This window comes from Coenobita brevimanus, unplaced genomic scaffold (assembly GCF_032717465.1).
Source record: "Coenobita brevimanus isolate Jiangsu-jjx unplaced genomic scaffold, ASM3271746v2 jjx.HiC_scaffold_322, whole genome shotgun sequence".
In the NCBI taxonomy this organism is placed as follows: domain Eukaryota; kingdom Metazoa; phylum Arthropoda; class Malacostraca; order Decapoda; family Coenobitidae; genus Coenobita; species Coenobita brevimanus.
This window is the reverse complement of record NW_027644224.1, coordinates 60,001-77,500: the sequence shown is the minus strand read 5'-3', so window position 1 is coordinate 77,500 and position 17,500 is coordinate 60,001. Positions and strand designations below refer to the sequence as shown.

Sequence of the window (17,500 nt, the reverse complement as noted above, 5' to 3'; positions counted from 1 at the left end):
TTAAAAAATATAAATATATATGTGTTAAAATGAGAAGAGATGTAGATTTACATCATCAGTGGCCAGTCAGCAGCCGCGAATCAAACACAGACTACTCTCCCCATACATCTCAGCTGCACAGGTTAATCAAATAGGGTATAGTAATACCTGTATGTTAGTTATTTGCTGGTTTCGCCAGCACGTGCTTTGCCAGTAAAATCTGCACGTGTTGTCCCAGGGTTGCAAGCATGTGCATTTATATATACGCTTTCACTAAGTGTTACCGAACGTGCATTCAAACACGTGCACTCCCAATGTTCCTACACGTACACTCAAACATGTACACACTCCCAGTGTTAGCATGAAAGTGCACTCATAAACACGTGCACATTCCCATTGTTACATGCACCTGCACTTATAAACACGTGGACACTTCCAGTGTTAACCTGCACATGCGTTTATAAACACGTGTGTTGAAAACTGCATCGTACTTCCTACGACACAGGACAGGTGGAGATGCTAGCACCTGAGACCTTTTTTTTTTTTTATTTGAGTCATGCCACTAGTGGAATCAAAACCTTCCTGTCGAAGTCTCTCCATGTACTAATAAGTAGTGAAAAATGCATTAAGATTTTTAATTTTACTTTTATTATCATAGTATTACTGTGTCTCACATTTCTAGTGCAGTGCTACTTTCTTACTTAAACTTTTAATTATAACTTTATTTACACCCCATTTTATTTGTCGCGACGGAGGATACCAGGGCTGTGTTTAGCAAGACATCATCAACAAAATGAGTGTTATATTGTTTCTTATACTCCATTTCTTTGCCATGACAGACAGTTCTTGATCAACGGGCTGTGTTTACCAATTGACACCGACAATAACAACAACAGAGCGACGAGTAAGAACAGCAGCCTACCGGGACAGCCTTGCAACACATCCAAGGACTGCGTGGAGGGCCTGGTGTGTAAAAACGACACATGTAAATGCCCTGCGTAAGTTTGAACCCTTTTATTACTACGTCTGTGTGTGTGTGTGTGTGTGTGTGTGTGTGTGTGTGTGTGTGTGTGTGTGTGTGGTGTTTACTTATGTTATCTCCAAATGATTTTATGTACAGTAGCTCAGGACTGATTTTCTCGCACTGGGAGGCTTCATACATACAGTTTTCGTGTGTGTGTGTGTGTGTGTGTGTGTGTGTGTGTGTGTGTGTGTGAACTTGTAAGATATAGCATAGGAATGTGTCTAAATTATGTTTTTAATAATCGCTGAGCGGTATAAAAATATTAGGAATGCGCGTAATGAATATTCACCCCCTGAGGAATGTGTTTAAGTAATTCTTGTTAGGGAGAGGGTTAGGTTAAGTTTGGCTTGAGAGAGAGAGAGAGAGAGAGAGAGAGAGAGAGAGAGAGAGAGAGAGAGAGAGAGAGAGAGAGAGAGAGATTAACATATTTTCCCGTTTCCAGACTGCTGACTCACCCCGTATAAGCCTTAGGAATGTGTTTAAGTAATTAGTGTTAAGGACAGGGTTAGGTAATTGTGTGTGTGTGTGTGTGTGTGTGTGTGTGTGTGTGTGTGTGTGTGTGGCCTCATTAAGGTACACACAGTAATTTACCTGAGTCACGGCACGAATTTTTCTGTAACCTATACTCACCCAAGGGACGTGTTACACTAATATTAACATTTTTACGCCCCCGTGAAAGAGAATGCTGGCTATTAAAAATTCTGACACTCTTTAAGAATGTGTGGATTATATTTTTATTGTGTATTTACTTTTTTTATAACCCTCTTCCTACTCTGCCCTACATTTTCCTACTCTTGTCTGTCCTGTCTTACCTTGTCCTACCTTGCCCTTTCCTTCCCTTCCTTGCCTAGTAATATTCGATAAAGAAAATTCAAGAGAGGGAAGGGCAATAGGGATAATGGGAAGTGGATGGGTGACAGATGCCAGGTTGGTTTGTAAATAACGCTCTTCTAAAAACTCCCCTGATGATATCCTAACGTGTTGCGGGGACGGCCGGTGTGGGTGTGGGTGTACCAGTGGGAGAATGAGATGAATAAATGATGCAGGGTAGATATTGATAACGATGGATGAGCCGTCCCAACAACACGCAAGAAATAACCCGGCGGAGTGCAAGAGGAGCGTTATATAGGGACCACGCTGTATGACCTGTATCCTGTCCACTCTCCGATGCCCTGCCGTGTCCTGCCGTGCCCTAACTTTACCCTGCCGTCCCCTTACATTACCCTGCCGTACCCTTACATTACCCTGTCGTGCCCTTACTTCACTCTGCCTTGCCCTACAGCCCGTGTAAGTACCTGGAGGAGTATCTGGTGTGTGACTGTGGCTACGAGGACCTTGCTGGACCCATCGTCTCTGGCATCTTCATCGGCTCCGTCATCGTCGCCTTCTGGAGCGGATGCATTGGGAAGACCATAGTTAGGTGGGTGGCGAACGGCACTGTGTGTGTGTGTGTGTGTGTGTGTGTGTGTGTGTGTGTGTGTTTGTGTGTGCACGGGCTTTAACTTCTAGGCTATTTCATTGATTTAAATGAGACATTCCAGGTGAGTTCGTCTGGTTACTTCGAATGTTTTCCACTACGAGTATATTCAGTTTTCCAACCATGATTTTTAAGAGGGGGCAGCCCCCCTCACGAAATTAAAAATTCTCGAAAATAGTGAAAGAAGATCAGATTCGACTTTAATATCTTAGTACATTTTGTGCAATGGACTCTCATCTGTAATGCGATATTTGGGGAGCGTGACCCCCCACTGATTTCTGGGGGGTCAGCCTATCCCCAAAATAAATATGTTTAGAATTAGGGAAGAGTGAGCAAATGGATTTAAATGAAATAGGTATACATATCGCAGGACTAGGTATACACAGTTTCCATATTTTCTCCGAATGCACAGGAAGAAACTGCACGTCTACTGTATCTATCTGTCAAAGTATCTATCTGTTTATTTATTTTTCTTTCACTTAAAAAAAAAAAAATAGTTGAAGACTTATCGCGTATCCCTTTCCCACAGACACCTTGAGAAACGAAACAAAGTGGCGCAAATTCAAAACTCGGAGCGCCGAATCTCCACCCTGGGGGCAGCATACGGCACAGACCACCTCTGTCCTCCCCCTCCCTCCTTCACCAGCCGCCCACAAGCCTACAACCTGGGCGTACCCTCTCCAGCCCTGAATCACCAGGCCGTTGCACCAGTCTCGCCATCACCACGGTACTCCATCACCCTCACCACCACCCTCACCACCCCCTCCATCACCACCATCACTACCACTTCAGCACGGTGACGCACTCGGGAGTTGTGTAAGGGTTTGTGTCTCAGGGTTGTATTCTCGTCGGTTAAGGAAGCTCCCTAACACCTTTTCCTATGCGAATTATTTTGCTTATCACACCTTACTGCCCTCTTCTGTTAAATAAATCCTTCAGACATGGCCCTAGTCTGCGAAACAACGTACTGTACAAAAGGGTATTAACCAGTCATATCCAGAAATAAATCGCTAAGGAAGAGGTGCTAGGGAGCCTCCTTACCCGAAGCGAATACGGACTTCACTCTCACTTGTCTGTTTTTTGTCGTGTTCTAAGTGGATTTTTAAACTTCGTAACGCCTTTTCCTTCTCGATTTATTCCATAGTTTACACCTTAACGGTTTGCTCTCCACCTTACATTTTAACGTGGTGCTGGAGAGGGACGCCTTCACGTGGTGGCACTGCTGTAACCGGGTAGCTCCGCTGTTTGGTTGTATAAACGTTCCTCAGTTCCCTCCCTGTCCCCCAAAAGGAAGATGGTGAACTCCCGAAGGGCAACTTCAGTGCTCAGTCCACTGGGTTTAGGTTTCAGATGAACCTAGGCTGCTGCTACTACTACTACTACTACTACCACCACTACTACTACTACTTCTCTTACTATTACTTCTGCTATACTACCACTCCTACGACTACCACCACCACCACCACCACTACACGTACTACTGCTATTACTACTACCACTACTAAATTTTAACACTTTCATATTTATTATTTCCATTTTTTTTATCGACATAGTTTGCGTCAGTAAAATACACGAGGATAAAGAACTTAAATCACACAAAGTAAGTCGTCAAGGAAGAGGTGTTGAGAAATCTCGAAACCTCTTAGACTGCGACCCAAGCAATGATTCTGCACAGTCGATTTATTTATTTATTTATTTATTTATTATTTTTTCACTTCAAGAGTAAAAACGCATTCCTTAAAACTGGTCAAAATAAAGGAAAATAATGATATTAAACAATTCGCGTTTAGCCCATACCAGTGTGCTTTATTTATTTATTCTTAATTTATTGTCCAAAGAGTATAGCTTCAGATCATTCACTGCAGTCTCTCTCTCTCTCTCTCTCTCTCTCTCTCTCTCTCTCTCTCTCTCTCTCTCTCTCTCTCTCTCTCTCTCTCTCTCTCTCTCTTTTATTTGTCTATCTGTCTCTTTATGTGTCTGTCTCTCTGTCTGTCTGTCTGTCTCTGTCTTTGTCTGTCTCTGTCTGTCTGTCTGTCTGTCTCTGTCTTTGTCTGTCTGTGTCTGTCTGTCTGTCTGTCTGTCTGTCTGTCTGTCTCTGTCTTTGTCTGTCTCTGTCTGTCTGTCTGTCTGTCTCTCTCTCTCTCTCTCTCTCTCTCTCTCTCTCTCTCTCATTTCCTTTTTTTTTTTTTTTCACTTCGTTAGGTCCAAAAATCTCGACTGAGCAGAATTTGCAATGTTGAATGTTTATTAATTCTTGTGTATTCACCTTGGCAGTGTTACTATTTATTTATTTATCTCTTTATTTACTGTAGTACTGGTGTGGCATGGTGGTGCTGAATTTTTAGGATGCTCGAATTTCTTAAAGCAAAAAAAAAATTTCTTGGTGCACATTGCTTGGAGTAACCGTAACTCCTCCTCCTCCTCCTCCTCCTCCTCCTCCTCCTCCTCCTACTACTACTACTACTAATAGTAATAATAATAAATACTACTACTACTGCAAATAATAATAAAGTTACTAATTATAAAAGAATAATTACAACTACTGCTTTAAATAATATTAATATGATTAATAATAATAATAATAACATGGGTAGTGGATTTCAAACACATTTATTAGAGAAAATCTCAGTTAAGAAATGTTGACCTGTACAGGGTGGTCCATATGTAGCGCTGCACTAGAAACTCGCTCAGTCGGCTGGTGTGGGCGTGGGTGTGGGGAGTAGGAAGTGACTAAACGATATAGAACAAGCACAGATAAAGCTGACTAGGCCGTCCTCGCAACACAAGAGAAATGGACTGCCGTGAATAATACTGGAATTCCTATTGTAAAAAAAGCTCCCAAAAGTAAGTACAGTAATGAATTTTGGACAGAGTGAGCTTAATATAGTTTTGGGGATGGTGGCAGTAATATTCTCTCTCTCTCTCTCTCTCTCTCTCTCTCACATACACACATTCGCTGACAACTTGGCCTAAAATTTACACCTGTACATCTTCAATGGGGATTTGTAACAACGGATTAACATTAGAATATGGTGCTACTCACGAAGAAGTGCTATAGAAAGGGCGTAGAGCTGAAGCATTGTATTTTTCAGCCACAGAGCTACGTGAAATAACAAATAAGTTGCCAAAGGACGAAAATCTGGGTCAAGTTAACGTGAAAGTAACATATAATTTCATCCTTGTAGTTAGAGATAATTACTATACTCATTTTACTCTAACTTGGCCTAAAATTGCGATCTCCTTGAATGCTGCGTTGTAATAGTAGAATAACACCAGAATATGATGCCAACCACGAAGAAGTGCTATGGAAAGATGTGAAACCATAGTATTATCTTTTTTCTGACACTGAGCTACGTGAATTAAACTGTATTAGGACGATAAGCTGTGTCAAATAAATGGAGGATATTGTGCCACTACTGCCGGTCCATGTTGTACTGGCCAAATCACCGAAATTCACTTTACAAAATTACGAACTGTAAGCATTAAATATCGCACTGAATTATACTTTTCCAATATATATCTGTTTGAAAAAATGGCCGAAGAATTTAGCATTGATTTTTTTTTCTTTCAAGCTGGGAACCAAAGGCCAGAAGCTCGTAATGCTCCCTCCAATAACCAATAAAAACAAAATAACGGAAAACCAAATTCAAGACCCATTCATTTCGAGATGTCTGTACCCGCTGCGTTTAAAAGACTGGAGGTCATAGGCAGTAAGAAATAGAGGAAGAGAATGGTGTCTGAATACTACTGGAGGATTGCTCGCTTCCTGAAACGGGTAAATAATTGGCTCCCAACAAGTGGCGCCGCCAAGTGGCCACGGGTAACTTCTTTCCTGTAAGTAATCAGTTTAGATATCTAACCTTCTTGCCCGTAGGCCGTTTCAGTACCGACCATTTTTCCCCGTTTTTCTGTAATGTTGCTCTTACATTATATACCGACAACAGAAACCGAACTGAGACTATTAACCATCCTAACCCTAACACACTACCTAACCCACCCTACCTACTGTGGACCTTTGCAAATGAAGTGACGCCAGATATGACCAGTTTTTTTTTTATTTTTTTATTTACATGTTGTTTATGTCAGAGTTTAACAGATCTGTAGTTTACCCAAGTCTAGCGATGACGAGGAGCCTACATGTGGTAGCGGCCTGCACCCTGGGTGGACCTGAGCAGCTGCGGCGTCAAAAAAAAAAAAAAAAACTTCCCTTCACGTCACTGTGGGAAGGACTCTGTTCCAACCCTGGCGAGGTGCTGTCTGCCATAGAGGGGCGCCGGCTTCCTGTATGGTGTACATACTATATTGTACCTGTCGGACGGCCCCATTGAAGTAGTTACCAGTGATCGACGGGTGTGCCAGGCTAAAAAGACCGGGGTAGGACAACAAAGACAACAACCCTGATCTGAGGTGTTGGAGAGGAACGCCTTCTTGTGGTGGCACCGATATAATTAAGACGCTCTGCTGCTAGGTTATACAAACGTCCCTCAACTCCATCCTTATCCCCCAAAACGACGATGGTGGACTATAGGAGGAACAGTTTCAGCCTGCAGTCCACTGGGTTCGCACTTAGATGAGCCTGAGAACAACATTTTGAGTCTTATCTAATTCATCTGCTATTCACTCTATACTATTTTTTTTTTTTTTTTTAAATCGAGGCGAAGATGCACTTGACAGGTTGGTGATGACTGGCTGATTGCAACATATCCGAATAACATTTACTAACCCAAATTTTACCCTCAGATATACGTTGTCAATTAATAATGCAAACGAGTAAAGAGAGTATGTAGTAATGTTGCATTCAGCCAATCACATCATCCTGTCAAGTGCATCTTCGCCTCGAAAAAAAAAAAAAAAAAAAAAAAAAACTGGGTATAGTGTTTTATATATCTCCACCTGAGTGTTTCTAATAGCTGTTGTTTATATGAGCATTTATTGTATGTTTATTCACCTAATTGTTTGCCAGATTTTTTTTTTAAACCTGAGTATATTTTGCTTGTTTGTTCACCTGAATATCTGTTGTTTGCCGCCTGTTTACCTGGTGTTTAATAGATCTGTTGTTTACCTTTATACCTCTGTTGCTTACCTCACTCTGGGTGCTGGATAGGGACTCCTTCACGAGGTGGCACTGATATGGCCGGGTGGTGGACCTACATGGTTATACAGACGTCCCTCAGCTTCCTCCCTCTCCCCCGAAAGAAAGATGGTGAGCTGCAGGAAAAGAGGAAACTTCAACCTGCAGTTCACTGGGTTTACATTCAGATGAGCCTGGGAGTTGCAGTTACTACTACAACTACTACTACTGCAGCTACTACTACTACTACTACTACTGCAGCTACTACTACTAATACTACTACTGCTACTACTACTACCATCACTACTATTACTACCTCTACTTCCATTACTACCAATACTACTATTACTATTGCTGCTACTACTACTGCTACTACTACTACTATTACTAAAACAACAACAACAACAACAACAACTACTACTACTGCTACTACTAGTACTACTACTACTACTACTACTACTGCTACTACTACTACTACTCTGTATCTATTGTTTACCATAGTCTGTCTGTTGTTTTCCTGTTTGCACTTTTAACAGGTCATTTATTTGCCTGAGTCGATGTCTCTGTTGCTTGCCTCTTTATTTATGTGATTATTTATTGATTTCTTATTTTCCAACCTAGACACCACCACCGCAAAATGCAAAATAAATAAATAAATAAATAAATAAATAAATTAAATGGAAAATAAAAATAAAATAAAATAAAAGTATATTTATTTTTTTGGTCTTTATTGCAGGTGGTATATGAAGCTTCGTAACACTTCTTCCTGAGCGATTTGTTTCGCATATAACACGTTTAAATATTCTCTTGCATTCCAGTTATATAAATTTAATATCGGCTTCGTTTCCATCAGTATTACACAAGATGGTACGGGGGCTCAGTGTGAAAAATAAATCGCTAAGGAAGGAGTGTTGTCAAATCTTACAGCTACTCAAGTGTAAATAAATTCTCTTATTATTGCCTTGTACGCTTGTTGATAATGACATGGTAATTGTGGCATATGAGGCGGTGGATGGTTTGTGTGTGTGTGTGTGTGTGTGTGTGTGTGTGTGTGTGTGTGTGTGTGTGTGTGTGTGTGTGTGTGTGTGTGAGAGAGAGAGAGAGAGAGAGAGAGAGAGAGAGAGAGAGAGAGAGAGTATTGTCTCTTGTACAAGCTACTGGAACAACATACAATACTTTCCTTATCATGTACAAGTAAATAACATCATTATATATGGTGCTGCTGTAGGACCCTTTGATCTAACCCTTCACCATGCCTGTGTTGGCCAATTTTCAACTCTCCTACTTACAAATGAAGCCTACTATTCTCTACCGTGACTTTTCTCTTTTCACTATAACTTGGCTTAAATTTGCCATCTCTCCACCTTGATTTCTGAACCGTAACAAGAGAATAATGCAGGAATAATAGTGCTAGTCACGATGAAGTGCTATGGTAATGATGTAGAGGCATAGCATTGTCTTTTATGCTGCTAAAGGATAAGACTCAGGGCCAAGTTGGAGTGAAAATAGCATAAACAACCATTATCATCTCAGTCCATCCTGCTCAGTCCTCGCCACTCACTTATCATTCACCTCAACCACAATTTGAGTTTTTTATTTATTTTATTTTATTTTTTTTAATTTCACCCCTCCCCCGTCATCTGACTTCCGTTCACTGTACTATTTTTGCTTTTTTTTTTTTTTCTGATCCAGGAAAGTCTAGGTTAGGTTAGGTTTGTCTTTGTATCAGGTCAAGTCAGTGTGTTAGTTTGGTTAATCTGCTTGGTTAGGCTAGGTTAGGTTAGTTTAGGTTAGAGTAAAAAAAAAAGAAAACAAATGGACGAATGATCATCTTGGGGAAATCAAATAACGTGTACTTCATTATTATTATTATTATTATTATTATTATTATTATCTTCTAGCAGAATATGAATAGAGAAAAAAAATACATACAGAGAACAGAAATTTGTCACCCGTCCTACCCTAACCTAACCTGTAATGACCTGACGAATCTAAAATGGAAGTGATGAGTTTGAACGTGGAGTGGCATTGATGAACCTGTTGCTCTTGTTACTACTACTACTACTACTGCAACTACAACTACTCTGTTATTATTATTATTATTATTATTATTATTATTATCATTAGCCTATTATTATTAATAACTACTGCTGTCACAACTACAACAACAGCAACAACAGCTACTACTACCACTACTACTACTACTGCTACTACTACTACTACTACTGCAATTACTACTACCCTATTATTATTATTATTATTATTATTTATATCATTTGTATTATTATTATTACTATTATTATTAGCCTATTATTATCATTAACTACTGCCACCACCACTACAACAACAACAACTACTACTACTATTTCGGTTATTATTATTATTATTATTACTTAACCCCATCTAACTGCATCAAATTCTTCCAGCAAACTCGACCCCACCGCTCCTCTCCCTCCGCCATACTCCACACTGGGCTTCAATCAGGACGTCCCTCTCCACCCCTCCACCACCTCCACCATCAACCCCTCCTACAAGCACCCCCTCTGCCCTTCCTCCGCCCCACAGGAGAGGAAGCAGATGGAGGGGAAGACTGAGAGACACGGAACAACAGCTTCGCCATCACTATCACGCTCGGCAAGGTTTTAGTGAGGAGAATATGGATGTTTTGCGAAGTCGGCCATATCGGAGGCTCTCGGAAAGGTCATGGAACTGGGAATTCAAATTTTTGGCGGGAAATGCATCGGGTATGAACTGATGTGGAAATGGACATTATCATTATATGTCTACTTACTTTAGCTGTCTATTATCTGTCTATCAATCTATCATCCATAGGTTAAGGACAAAACTGGAAATTGTCTATCTGCCTATCTGTCTATTCGTCTATGTATCATCCGTCCATTTATTATCTATCCCTTCATCTATTATTAATGTATATATGTATCTATCTATCTATGTCTATTTATTATCCGTCTATTTACTTACATATGTATTATTTGTCTATCTACCCATCTGTTATCTATCTATCTATCAGCCTGTATGTCTATCAATCAGTCTATCGCTCAAAGTTTAAAGACGAAACTGGAGGGTGTCAGTCTATAACTGTCCGTCTATTCACATATCTATTTGTCTGCTAATTATCTATCTATATGGATATCTATCTGTTTCTATCTATGCCAATCTCCCGACGCCGCATCTTGTGAGGGGCGGCCTCGACAAACATGTAACGTACACGATATAGTTGTAAGCCTGTATTTTCGTAACGATGTGCAGTATGCGTGAACGAAAGCAAATAAATCTAAAATAAACAGAATATCTTTGGAAGAAACACGAATATTATAGTTTCAACACCGCAGTTTTGTGAGAGAGAGAGAGAGAGAGAGAGAGAGGGTGGGGGAAGAGGTGTTAGTCGAAATAGCCTGGAGGATATAAGAACCAAAGTAGTTAATACAGTATATCTGGTGTCACTGACGTCAGTGAAGAGGAAAGGGGAGACAACGCTGTACATAAAGCGGATCTAGCAAAATGACGAAGAGCAGAGTTGCTAACATAATAAATCGCTGAGAAAGAAGTGCCACGAAGTACTAAATTCAAAAGAAGAGAGAGAAAAAATACTGAACTCTGGGGAAAAAAAAAAAAAAATATATATATATAAAGACAACGCAGCCCACATAGTCAGAAAATGGAGCAACAGGTCCGAAACAAATGCAATCCCGAAAGCATGCCCGAAAGCACCAATACTAAAATGAGCGCGGTAACTACATGACGTAAGAGAATGTGTTCATGTGTGTCGTCATTTACCAGTATTTACTGCACCTTTCGCCAGGATTTCTTACTTGGGGCAGCACATGAATAACAGGATATCTTCAGCTGTGCAAGGCTGGAAAATGTAAGTATATCCTTATTTTCCCACGTCATGAGATGTTTAGGTTTTGTCCATTTGTCTTCCCAGGAAGCATCCTGCAATAGTAAACGTGCTAAAAAGTGCACGTGAAGCCTCCTACGTCATGTAAACTACAATAACGTCTGCCACGGATGTCCTTGGTCCCGGATTTACTTTAAGCTGCAGAAATACCTTACCAATTCAGTTCCTCCAGTTTGTTTTCTGTATTTTTTCTATTTGTGGTGATAAACAATTGCTTTTTGTTGATTCCCCCCACCCCACCCTTATTATCATGTTCCTTATGCCACACTTACCTTTTTTTTTTCTTTCTTTTTAGGCATATTGGAAGATCTTCCCAGATTCATATCCTTTTTATTTACCTTTTCTGGTTCATTTTTCTTTTTTATTAAATTTATGGGAGTAAATGATGTTTAATGTTTACTTTGTTTCTCTGTTGATACTGTTTTCTTGATTTTTTATTTCACGAGCTAATGGCGTGCTTCCTAAAACTTACTTGTATCTTGGTTAAGTTAGGTTAAATTGCTAGGTTAGGTTAGATTAGGTTTGGTTAGTTTAGGTTAAAATGTAAGGTTAGGAAGAGGTACTAACAGGCAACCAGGACCTAGATGATGATGATAATGATGCTGGAAATGTGATATGGAGTGATGAGGGTGAGGTAACGATGGCATGATGACATGATGGTAGTGGTAAAGTTCTCGAGGTGAACCGGTTAAGGAAGAGAGAGAGAGAGAGAGAGAGAGAGAGAGAGAGAAGGTAATGTAAGTAAAAATGCTCACGCACTTACGCTTCCATTCACACACACACACACACACACACACACACGGGGACAACTTCAGAAAATGATAGGCGAATGAAAAAGAAGGAAAAAAAAAAAACAATGCTCTACCAAACTGTATTCAAGGAGTTAATTAAACAGAGCTGAATAATATGACTAGGATAGAATAGATACTATGCTAGAAATCAGCCAGCTTCGCCACAGTTCTTCCATTTATGCTATAATTCAGTCTTTGTTTGCTTTTAGCCGTGTAAACTGCAGGTCAGCTATTTATGCTACGTTTCGGCCACCTTTGCCACACTACAGCCATTTATGCTATGTAGGTCAGCCACTTATGCTGCAGTTCAGCTAGTCATGCCACAGTTCAGCCATTTATGCTAGTTTTAAACCATTTATCCTAGTCATATCATGCTACAAATCAGCCGTTTAGACTACAGTTGAGCCATTGATGCAACACTTCAGACATTTATGCTACATTTCAATTATTATCCATAACATACCCATCATCATCATCAACATCATTATTATTATTATTATTATTATTATTATTATATCCCCCCCAAAAAAAAAAAACACTATTTTCCCACTTGTCTTTCTCGCTTGCAGGTGGGATGAAGTAAGGAAAAAAAAAAAAATACGACAGTGGGAGAACTATCCAACAGTATGTCCAGTGAACTGGGCCACACACTCATTCATTCCCCATACAAGCCCCCGGAATCCTAGCCTCACATGCCACGGACAATAAAACACTGATAATCGTAGAATCACTTTTATTACTACTACGTTGTACTCAGAATTCCAAAGCTGTTTAATTCTTCACATTAGGAGTGTTTAGGAAGGACAGCTCATGTTTACTTTTTCAAATCTTATTCTTTCCATTCCTTATTTATTCAGGTCATTATTTTATTCTTCATATATTTTCCTTCTTATTTTTCCTATTGATTATTTGTTTCTTACACACTCTCTCAAACTCATCCACCAAGCCTTGCAGCTCCCCTTCGTCTTCACTCAACAACACAGTATCATATGCAAACAACAGTACAGGGAGTTTCCAGACACTATATCCTCTCTCACCAGAGCCACTCCAACATCCACTACCCTACCTTGTACCTCTTTTATTACCCCATCCATGTACAGATTGAACAACCATGGAGACATGACACATCCCTGTTTCAACCCAGCTTTCAAAGAGAAAAATTCACTTAGTTCACCATCCACACGCACTGCAGCCTTCGCACCATCGTACATACTCTTCACAGCATTCAACAACTTCCCATCTACTCTATATATTCTTTACATTTTCCACAATCCTTGTCTATCCACCCTGTCATATGCTTTCTCCAAATCCATGAAAGCTGCATAGAACTTCTTTCCCTTCTCTAGAAACTTTTCCACTAAAGATCTAAGAATGAATATCTGATCTACACAACCTCTTCCCTTCCTAAAGCCTCCCTGTTCTTCTCCAACTATGTAGGGAAGAGTAAAGTGATGGTCTTTGAGAGAGGTGAAGTCAGTGAATGGACGGCGAGGTTGGATGGTGAGGAATTGGAAAATGTGAGTACGTTTAAGTACTTGGGTAGTGTGATGAGTAAGGATGGAGGTTTGGAGGGTGAAGTGCTTGAAAGGGTACAGCAGGGAAGAAAGGTTGCTGGTTCTTTGAAAGCAGTGATAAGAAACAGGGAAGTGAGCATGGAAGTGAAAAAGTTACTACATGACAGTATTGTGATACCGACTCTAACGTACGGAAGTGAAGCTTGGACGTTGTTGGAAGGACGCAAGTCAAGAGTGAGAGCAGTGGAAATGAGTTATTTAAGAGGAGCATGTGGAGTCACATGGAGAGACAGGCTGACGAATGAGGATATAAAGGAGCGTTGTGGTGTTGATGTGGATGTGATAGGAAGCGTTATGAGGAACACACTGAGATGGTTTGGCCATGTGGAGAGGATGGAGGGTGAAAGACTGACGAAGAGAGTGTATGTGAGTGAGGTGGAGGGGGGAAGAGGGAGGGGGAGGCCGAGGATGAGATGGAGGGATGGGGTGGAGAGGTATATGAGAGAGGGGGGTGTGAGTTGGGAGCAGGGCAGTGAAATGGCGGGGGACAGGGCGACTGGAGGCGATTTGTTTGTGGCCACCCCAAACGGATTGAGGCGTCTGGCAATAGATAGATAGATAGATAGATTATTTGTTCAGATCTTTTATTCTTCATACATTTTTATCTTATTTTTTTACTGTGGTTATTTATTCAGATCTTTTTTTCTTCATACGTTTTTCTTTCTTATTTTTCCTATTGATTATTTATTCAGATCTTTTATTCTTCATACATTTTACATCATATTTTCCTTATTGATTATTTATTCAGATCTTTTATTCTTCATACATTTTGCATCTTATTTTTTATTGGGGTTCTTTATTCAGGTCTTTATAATTTTCCTTCTTTTTTTTCCTATTGATTATTTATTCAGATCTTTAATTCTTCATACAATTTGCATCTCATTTTTTATTGTGGTTATTTATTCAAATCTTTTATTCACACATTTTACATCATACGAGAGTTTTTCCTGTTGATTATTTATTCAGATCTCAATTCTTCATACATTTTACATCATATTTTTCCTATCAATTATTTTTTCAGATCTCTTATTCTCCATACATTTTACATCATATTTTTCTTATTGATTATTTATTTATATCTTCAACTCTTCATACATTTTGCATCTTATTATTCATTGTGTTTATTTAATCAGATCTTTCATTCTTCATACATTTTGCATCTCATTTTTCTATCGATTGTTTATTCAGATCTTTCGTTTTTCTCCATACACTTTGCATGCAATGAATAACAGAGGGTAAAATCATGGTTGACTCTCACTGTCTTTGTGAGAGTGGATGGATGCTTGTTTTGGTGTGTGTGTGTGTGTGTGTGTGTGTGTGTGTGTGTGTGTGTGTGTTTTATGTAGTATGTATGTGCGTGTGTGTACAGTATGGCTATGTGCATCTTTAACCAGTCCTAATCTCATACTTAAGCAACGGGTACCTACACAAATCATCAATGAATGTACGTCTGTGTACGTATTTATGTATGTTATTTGTGCCTCTGTGAATGTATTGTTAAGTAATTTATCATGTGTGTTCGGGTGAGTGTGTGCGTCCTTTAACCTCCGTGTATGAACGTATGTATGCTTCTTTACCAGTGTGTATGTGTCTTAATCACCGTGTATGTTCGTGTGTGTGCGTCTTTTAATCAGCTTGAATGTACGTGTGTGGGGGTGTTTTAACCAGCTTGTATGTTTGTGTGTGTGCGTGTTTTAACCAGCGTGTATGAACGTGTGTGTGCGTGTTTTAACCAGCGTGTATGTACGTGTGTGTGCCTCTTCTAGCCGGAATAGCCAGGCCTGAAGCACCTGGTCCCAATCCTCAGGAATGGGTTTCTACACTTGGCAGCGTTGAAGAAGCACTGGTTACTGTACAGCACCCCGTCACTGCCGCAGACGGGTCTGTAGACGGCAGGGCACCGCACAAGGGGGCAGTTGATCGCGTTGGGGGGCCGGTAGGGGGGACCTGTGGGGGTTGACGGGGGTGTTAGATAGACCATACAGACCTAACGTAAACTTTGTGAATATATTTGAAGACATGTTTAGATAAGTTTCACACACACACACACACACACACACACACACACACACACACACACACACACACCACCTCAAGAATAACAGATGCATAATCATTTCTAAAGCACAAAACAAAGCTAGAACGTATATAACCCTTCTGTATCCTTGCTGATAGCATCCGTAATGTGGAATGCAGGCTGAACACTAATAATATCTTGAATACACTCGGCGACCGCATACCTCCGCCATCGCCGAAAAAAAAAGTAAATAAAAAAAATAAAAAATCTTGCATCCTCGGGTCCGGATTCACCTAAACTCTAATCGACTTTTCCTTGACCCTCTACCCCTGTGTCCAGCAAGTTTCATTGACATCCGGCAAATACATTTTTAAATATTTTGTACCAAATCAGACTAAGAGACACGGGGGAACTCGTACATAATACTCGTCCAACTTTGTTATTGGGGGTAACCTGAGGCTTTCCATAACTGTCTGCATTATGTTCATTTATTCTTGCTCCTTACACTCCACTATAATGAACTTACGAAGAAACTTATATAATAGCAGATATTATATTATATTATTTTATGATTTTATATTCAGTTGCATTATATTACTGTATATTATATTGTATCATTTTATATTATGATTTTATATATTGCATTACATTATATTATATCATTTTGTATTATTATTATTAGGGATATTATCGGTCCCAGTTTATATGTGGTGTTGGTGCATGCTGAGTCACAGGAGCTTAAAAGTGCTAATATACCTTTAACCCCCCCCCATGATCAGGATAAGTCTAGTATTTCATCTCAGCTAGTCAGACGATTTTTTTTTCATATGAGTGTGAATTATAAGAGCCTGAGAGTGTTGATACTTACTCGTGGCCGTTACACCAGCCACCACCACCATCACCACCACTAGCAACAGACTGCAGCGTGACATGGTCTTCTTTAGCCTCAATGCAATGGACGATCTGCAACACAAACATTTGATCGTTATATTGCAAAGCTCCGGCATCATCATCATCATCACCGCCACCACCACAATCATCATCATCATCATCATCAGCAGCAGCAGCAGCAGCTCTACCATAACCATCATTATCATTATCACCACCACCACCGTCATCATCATCATCATCACATCCACAATCATCATCATCATAACTACCACCATCATCATCATCACCACCATCATCATCATCACCACCAGTCATCATCATCACCACCACTACTACCACCACAATCACTACCACCACCACCACTACCATCACCACCACAATCACTACCACCACCACCACTACCATCACCACCACCGCCACCACCACAGTCACCATCATCATCATCATACTTCCCACTATCGCACTTATTGACGTTTCTAACTTTAACTGTGCTATTGCCAGACGATTTTATTCAGCCCAGGATAAACATTCGAGGTGGAGGGGTTAGGGGGTGGATACAGCCTTCATTAACCTCTTTAGAGCAAGAGTTATTATTTCTTAAGCTGAGTAAAATCGTCTGGAGAGGTAGCAGGAATAATGTGAAAAGTACATCTCTCTCTCTCTCTCTCTCTCTCCAGCCTTTATTAACCCCTTCAGAGCAAGAGTTATTATTTCTTAAGCTGCGTAAAATCGTCTGAAGGTAGTACGAATAATG

The 17,500-nt window shown here is 40.1% G+C and overlaps 1 protein-coding gene across 1 annotated transcript in view; it reads left to right on the top strand.

The window, feature by feature from the left end:
- LOC145390172 (uncharacterized) overlaps window positions 1–10,197 on the top strand; it is a gene marked incomplete at its 5' end in the record, with an annotated part of 10,900 nt that extends 703 nt beyond the window's left edge. Inside the window, 4 exons of the mRNA XM_080265193.1 lie at window positions 819–977; window positions 2,286–2,423; window positions 3,010–3,207; window positions 9,978–10,197. Of these exons, the coding sequence (XP_080121319.1) occupies window positions 819–977; window positions 2,286–2,423; window positions 3,010–3,207; window positions 9,978–10,197 (715 nt within the window). The remainder of the gene's footprint in view (window positions 1–818; window positions 978–2,285; window positions 2,424–3,009; window positions 3,208–9,977) is intronic.
- Window positions 10,198–17,500: the final 7,303 nt, after the last annotated feature.